The sequence below is a fragment of the Osmerus mordax genome, chromosome 12, assembly GCF_038355195.1.
Source record: "Osmerus mordax isolate fOsmMor3 chromosome 12, fOsmMor3.pri, whole genome shotgun sequence".
Taxonomy (NCBI): domain Eukaryota; kingdom Metazoa; phylum Chordata; class Actinopteri; order Osmeriformes; family Osmeridae; genus Osmerus; species Osmerus mordax.
Window position 1 is genome coordinate 11,783,011 of NC_090061.1, and position 6,735 is coordinate 11,789,745.

At 40.8% G+C, this 6,735-nt stretch overlaps 2 protein-coding genes across 3 annotated transcripts; one reads left to right on the plus strand and one right to left on the minus strand.

The window, feature by feature from the left end:
* The first annotated feature begins 459 nt into the window (after nt 1-459).
* cltb (clathrin, light chain B) lies at nt 460-4,556 on the plus strand. Of its 2 annotated transcripts, XM_067247458.1 has the most exons (6): nt 471-882; nt 1,573-1,619; nt 1,947-2,064; nt 2,302-2,413; nt 3,344-3,397; nt 3,758-4,556. In XM_067247458.1, exons 1-6 carry the CDS (start codon nt 714-716, stop codon nt 3,927-3,929), a joined length of 672 nt encoding a protein of 223 aa, XP_067103559.1. In that variant the 5' UTR covers nt 471-713; the 3' UTR covers nt 3,930-4,556. The 2 variants fall into 2 exon arrangements, with proteins under 2 accessions (XP_067103560.1, XP_067103559.1); XM_067247459.1 differs by lacking the exon at nt 3,344-3,397 and having other exon boundaries at nt 460-882; nt 3,758-4,177.
* Nucleotides 4,557-4,970: 414 nt separating this feature from the next.
* higd2a (HIG1 hypoxia inducible domain family, member 2A) lies at nt 4,971-6,436 on the minus strand. The gene is made up of 2 exons (XM_067247460.1): nt 6,120-6,436; nt 4,971-5,610 (listed from the first exon to the last, which is right to left on the minus strand). Exons 1-2 carry the CDS (start codon nt 6,295-6,297, stop codon nt 5,444-5,446), a joined length of 345 nt encoding a protein of 114 aa, XP_067103561.1. The 5' UTR covers nt 6,298-6,436; the 3' UTR covers nt 4,971-5,443.
* Between the last annotated feature and the right edge of the window lie 299 nt (nt 6,437-6,735).

Below are 6,735 nucleotides of genomic sequence, written 5' to 3' on the forward strand. Positions count from 1 at the left end.
TCAACGGTGCGAGAATTATTTGGAACGGACAAAGCAGGTCCTAAATATGTTTTGAACTCTACAGTCGTGTCGGAAATGTACTTTAAAGGACATAGATCAATGAAATCTGTCAGCCTTTTTTGATATAGTAATATAATATAAATATATAACAAATATCAGTAAACATTATAAGGGCTTATTTGAGCTTAAAAGCCCTGTGTACATCGAATTTTAGGAAAGGTGAAAAGTCTGATTTGCAGATGTTTTTGACACTACTGTACCTAATTGTATGATCGCTATGATTTGATATAATTGGTCAGACTTAAATGTAGTATGAAGGGACAGCTATGGTCGCAGAACGTCATTTTCTGTTTGACCACTAGATGGTGACATGTTCTAACAAAGTTGGCAATGGTACCCTGGTTCCATGTAGCAAGTTGAGGCAGAGAATCAAATCATGAATCAGCTCCTTCTGCCATGTACAGCTGCCTATTGTTAGCTAGCAACATTGCTACAACATTTAGTTGAGTTATTAGCTACAGTAATTCAGTTAACTACATTGATCTTCTTGACTCTCGCCGAACGGAGCTACATTGAGCTTGTGTGTTTTCTTGCTAAGGATAGACCAGTGTATTCAAGTGAACTGAACTGTGCTAGCCTGCAAGCTAATTTTCTCTAAACATCGCACAGCAGCTAGAGCTAGCTAGGTCTACTACGCCGGATACTTGTAAAAGATGGCTGACAATGGAGTGCACCCTGTGGAAGAGGATCCAGCCGCAGCCTTTTTGGCCCAACAAGAGAGCGAAATTGCGGTGATTGAAAATGACGACGAAGGATTTGGAGTCCTCGAAGATACCGAGCAGCCCACCCAAGACCTGGTACAGCCTACAACTGTAGAATATGGTGAGTCTGTAGTAAGATCGTCATTGTTTGTTTATTAGACTAATATTTGATTGTACTAGCTTCCTAGCTAGCTAGCTTGGTAGCTAACTGAATTTGGTATCTGGACAGCTGATTTAAGGTTGAAATAATACTTGTCTAAGTCTATCTGGTTACTTACTCCAGCGAGTTTCGCGTGTGACGGCAGTGGGCAACCATCTGAACAAGCTAGCTGGCCTACGTCGTTAGCTGGCTGAAGTTGTTAAAATAAGTTACCTTTTTGAAACCTAGAAAGCTTGCATTTGGCTAACTGACAGGTGTCATGGCTAGACTAATTAGAGCTAGCTAACTGCCTAGCTGGCGCAGCGGTCACCACACCCTGGCTTGACATTCTTCCAGGTATCTAGCTAGTTAGCAATAAAATATGTCGGTACATAGTACTCGTGTGTGACAGAGACCAAAACAACTACTAGGCATTGTAGCCACCTACACAGTGTCCACACTGTAGAGACTTTGCTAGATATTTGACAGGTCACGCAAGCACTACAAGAAACTGTGGCCAAACAGGTGTTTCAGCATTTGTGTCACCACTTGTGTAGTTACCTTGCTACATTTCTGTACAAGTTCCGTATGAAGACAAGAGTCGGATATATAAAATCCTGTCAACCAAATTGAAAAACTGTTGTTGAGTTGTTCTGTTTTTGTTTCTGCTAGACGGTTTTGAAGAAGAACCTGCCACAGTCAACGGGGACATGTTTCCGGTAATACTCCAGTGATTAATATCTCATGCCTTTTCTATTGCTGCTTCAATGGTTGGTTGATAAATTGACTGAGTACTGTTAAGCATAATTACGTTATTTCAGTTGTATCCTAACAGTGCCCAGGAATTAATCTAGTTTCCTCTATAAACTATTTGACTGACCTCAAATTATAAACATAATGTTAAGTCTGCACACAAAACAACCTTGAACTTATACTGTACTTAAGTACCGTAACTACTCCTTAACATTGGAAACAAATATTTTTTCTTGTAAAAGGAATGGTAAAATGATCATTAGGCTAACTTTATTAATGCCTGTTCTCTTAAGGAATCCAACGGTTCTCCTGACAGCTATGCAGCCATTGCCCAGGTGGACCAGCTGAGGCAGGAGCCGGAAAGCTTGAGAAAATGGAGGGAGGAGCAGAAGACTCGCCTGGAGGAGCTAGGTGAGCAAACTCCTCTACGTCTCAGCGGGGTAGTGGCTTGGTGGAAGTCAGCTACAGTATGAGTACTTAAGGACTCTCCTACTTTTAGCTCCCAGACTCTACGCTCTAACCACACCTGCTGACTGCTGTCGTGCCTCTTATCTTACAGGCTACCTCTTTGTATACAATATACTGTATGTACACAGGAATAACTGTAAAAGCATGGCTCCCTTAACCCTGTTTATGGTGCTTTGTCAGACTCGGCATCCAAGGCTGCCGAGGCTGAGTGGAAAGAGAAGGCCAAGAAGGAGCTGGAGGACTGGCATGTGCACCAGAACGAGCAGATGGAGAAGAACAAGGCCAACAACAGGTCTGTGACACTAACTAGGAGTGAACGAAAACAGTAAACAGGACGTAGCATTGATGATTTAAAGGCTGCAGAAACGTAGCGTTTCAACAAATATCCGGTGTTCAAACTGGTAGGGGAAATTATTCCACTCACATAATTAACTGAATGTAAACTTGGAGCATTGACAGCTGACCTTTATGCCTGTAGGGCCTAAATGTTGGTTTGGCCTAAATTGTGTAACAGATGGATAAAGCTAATTATTCAGGATGATCATGAAAAACGTAAAGAATCATGCGTTGTTAGATTTCAGTGTTTCTTTGCTATTAGTACTGTGATTAAGTTGAATATCAACAACATTAGACCTATGTTATCACAGTTAAACAACTTTCTGTCATCCTTCAATCTCTTTTTATTTAATTTTTTCCCTGTTTCTTTGCTGGACTAACGTTAACCTTCTTTCATGCTTCTCAACAGACTCTGTCCAAGTTTGACACGGTATCAGTTATGCAAATGTTCTTTATTTTCTGCTTAAACCCTGAGATGACCTGGATGAGAGATTAGCCCTGTTTCCAGGCCAACCTGGCCCACACATGAGAACCAGAACAGGACTGCTACACAACTAATGATACTCTGTCCTTGAACTCTAGTCTACAATCCATCTGTTGGGCAGCTATTAAGCATATCAAATCCGACTTTGTTTATTGTTAAATAAAACCAGTTTATGGAACTCAGTATTTTCCTAGCTGTTTCCCCTGTAAGTTTTGTTAGGGTAATGGTTAATTTCATAGGCTTCCAACTCCCATCCCCTTCATCTCACTAAACCGTCACCTCTCACAGGCTTATGGCGTCCTCTCGTCCTATTGACTTTTAACTTCTCTTTGCTTGTGTGACACTGACACTGTCTTCTTCTGTCTCCTTCCTGCTCTCTCGGCCTATTTGCCTGCATACTAGGATCGCTGACAAGGCTTTCTACAAGCAGCCCAACTCTGATGTGATAGGCTTGGTGTAGGTTTTAGAACTTATGTTCTTTTGTGTGTTGTATGTATGGTATGAGTAAACCGCTAGTTCCCTGTACCAGAGTGCGCATGCTCCAGCTGTTCAATGTGCGTGTAGGTTGCTAGCCTGTGCTACCAGATGGAAAAATGGTTTGTATGTCATAACATTCATACTGATACGAGTTGTGAATAGAATGCAGAGCTCACTGGTCGTATAGCAATTCACGAATGCATGAACATGGAATACTTTGTGACCAAAATAGTGATTGAGGTCTGTGTTGACTCTATAAAAACTCACCATTTGAAAAGCCATGGCTTATGAACACCTTCTAGTGTGTGAGAGTGTGTCTCATCATCCATGTTCCCCCAGGGCATCTGAAGAGGCCTTCCTGGCTGAGACGGATGGAGACAGTCCAGGGACGGAGTGGGAGAGAGTGGCCCGTCTGTGCGACTTCAACCCCAAAACCAACAAGCAGGCCAAGGACGTGTCTCGAATGCGTTCAGTTCTTATTTCGCTAAAACAGACTCCTCTGGTACGTTAAGGCCCAGTATATTGTTTATATTACTGTTTAAAACGCCTTCTTTTTCTCTTGTTTTTAAACACAGTTAGCATACTTAAGGCCCACTTTGTAAAACCTTTTTATTTTAGAACCTGTACTTATTGTTTGTTTCCAACCTTTGAAGAATATTTGGCCTTCCCTGCTTTTCCTTACAAAGTAATTGATGGTTACTTTATTGTCTCATAAAATATGACCTCTTAAAGATGAAGGACTGCTCTTTGTTTTAGGCTCAATGTAACCACTCCATTACTGAGGTAAATATTGTTAATAGTTGAACTTTCGTACTCCCTCTTGAACTGTGAGGTCATTAGGTCAACACACTGCATGCCTTTGCAAATTATTTTGATTTGATGCACTTGAAATTTGTTTTAACATGAACGAGTCACTAACCACACTTAAACTGAACTTTTGTGGTTTGTCTCAACATGTACAGTCCAGCACTACCTAGGAATAGATTGTAACCACCTATGCCTGTTTAAAGTTAAGTTCACAGATATTTCTTTATTACGAAGTTTCTTTATTATTTAAAGGTAGCTTAAAATCTGTCCTTTTTTTAAATGCTATCAGGTTGTGGCCTTTGGCATATTACAACTACTGTTACTTAATGATTTTGGCAATTTAAATTAATTTCTTTCCTATCTTAACTTCTCTGTTACAAAAAGAAAGTGTCTTAATGACCAAAGAATTAATCGTATTCATTGAGGTTTAATTTCAGAAGAACTGGCCTTCACCATCAGGTGCTAAGTGCCATTGTTGGAAGTCATTGCATGGCCATATTTGACAACACCAATTTGTGAAAAAAGCCAACATCATTAACATACAATGGTTGTATGGGGGTTCAGATGCAGGTTTGTTCACACGTTGCCTATTGGGACATAATAAATCCTCATTGAATTTGAGAATGTTACATAGGAACTGTATAACTGTCTATTAATAATTAAAATAAAAAAACAATCATGGATAGGCACTGGTTGTTGTTTTGTTATGTGTCATGCAAAGAAACATATGTCCTTGGCACTCCACTCAATTTCTTCCAACATTTTATAACAGGGATCTCGCTTTGAAAATGTGTCAAATAATACATTCCATGGAGTTCCTTAGACAATGATATAGTGTGGAGTCTTTGAAAGAAAGCACATGGTGCACAATTGTGGTTTCAGTGTTCATTCAGGGAATGGGCCTCTGTATCATCCAGTAAGAGGTAGGGAAAAGCCAAAGATGGATAAATGTAACCTCTAGTAAAGAATATATATATTAACGCACAACACATTGTAAGTACATTAGAACTCAAGCCTGGGCATTGCTTGCTTGACACCTGGAAATGTCTCATTTTATTGATCCAAGCCAAAGCAATTTTAGGAAGTCTAGATATTTTAAATATCTAGGCTATTTAGCATTTGAAACACATTGTGTCCACCAAAGTGCCTTCCAAAAAGTTGGCTCAACATTTTACACAGCTGATGCAAGCTGGACATTATTCATTATCTTCTTCATCCTCACGGTTTGGGTTTCAGAGCTGTTGTGAAGACACCAAATATGATGGCGACCACGGTGAAGCCTTGGGCAAAGATACGGCCCCTCATCAGCATCTGGGACTGGCGTGTCTTGCCTTGTTTGAAGGCTCTCAGGCCATATATTAGAGCTCCTGCAGTTCCCAAACAACCTGAGAAAAGAATCAAATAAGATACTGTCAGTCAGCAGTGAGTATATCGCTCATGCGTGAGGGCCATCCTGTAGCTTCAGTGACCAGAGAACAGAAAGGCCCTCCTGCCATTGAACATGGCAAACATTTGCCTTTCAAAGGATGAAGGTTAGTAAACAAAAACCTATGGACAAAACACAACCTCCATTTTTTAACAATACAACGCTGCAACTACAGAATATTTGCACGTAGAATTTTTGACAAATTACTGTACAACCATTCATGAACATAGGGTTCAGTGCAGTAGCAGAGGCATTGACCAATCACTACTTACCTACCCTACTACATTCCTCCATAAACTGGCATGCAACTCAACTAGAACATAATGTTCTCGTCTAGTCAGATTTTAAATCTCCAGCCCCTTTAAATATTCTAAGATAAAAGATGGGCATGGCTGGTCGGGTTGCTCTTATGTGCCATCACTGTGTTCACTTGTGTAACTGTCATCAGAGACAACTTATGCAACTCACCTATAGGGACGAAGGGGTTATCCTTAGTTTTTCTGATAAACTTCTCTTTGAACGTTTCGTCCTTAGGTCGCGACAAAGGTGTAAAACCGTCGATGACTGGAGGCTGAGAAAAGTCAAAGGCAAATGGGGGACTAGATTCTGGTACCAGTTTTGGTACCGCTGTAGGAGCAGCAGCCATGTCTGCTTGTACTAACAGTAGCAAGGTAGCTAGGCTAGTACTGTAGACAAGTCAACCAGTTTTGGAAGCCGAGGCTCGCCTAATGAATTTGCGAGGGTGGAGTTCTTAATAGGCTGGGGCGAAATTTCTCGCGTCGCTAACTAATCATTCGAGTGGAAAAAGAAATAAAATCAACGAAAACTATATCCTGAACAAGGTCGAATGGTCTGTCCACTCCATTTGATAGTTATGAGACCAACATGAAGAACAATACTTCCTGTCTACTGTGACATATTTCCGGCTGGAATCTGTGTAAGGGAATGCGCGATTGTAACTCGTTGAAACCTGGTTCGGAGCACCGGGTCTTCTTTACATACAGAGATCGGGTTGAGTAGAGCCCTAGCTTCCAAAACGTTTCAAATGTTAAGTGTGTTGATTATTGCCTTTGAGATACTTTTA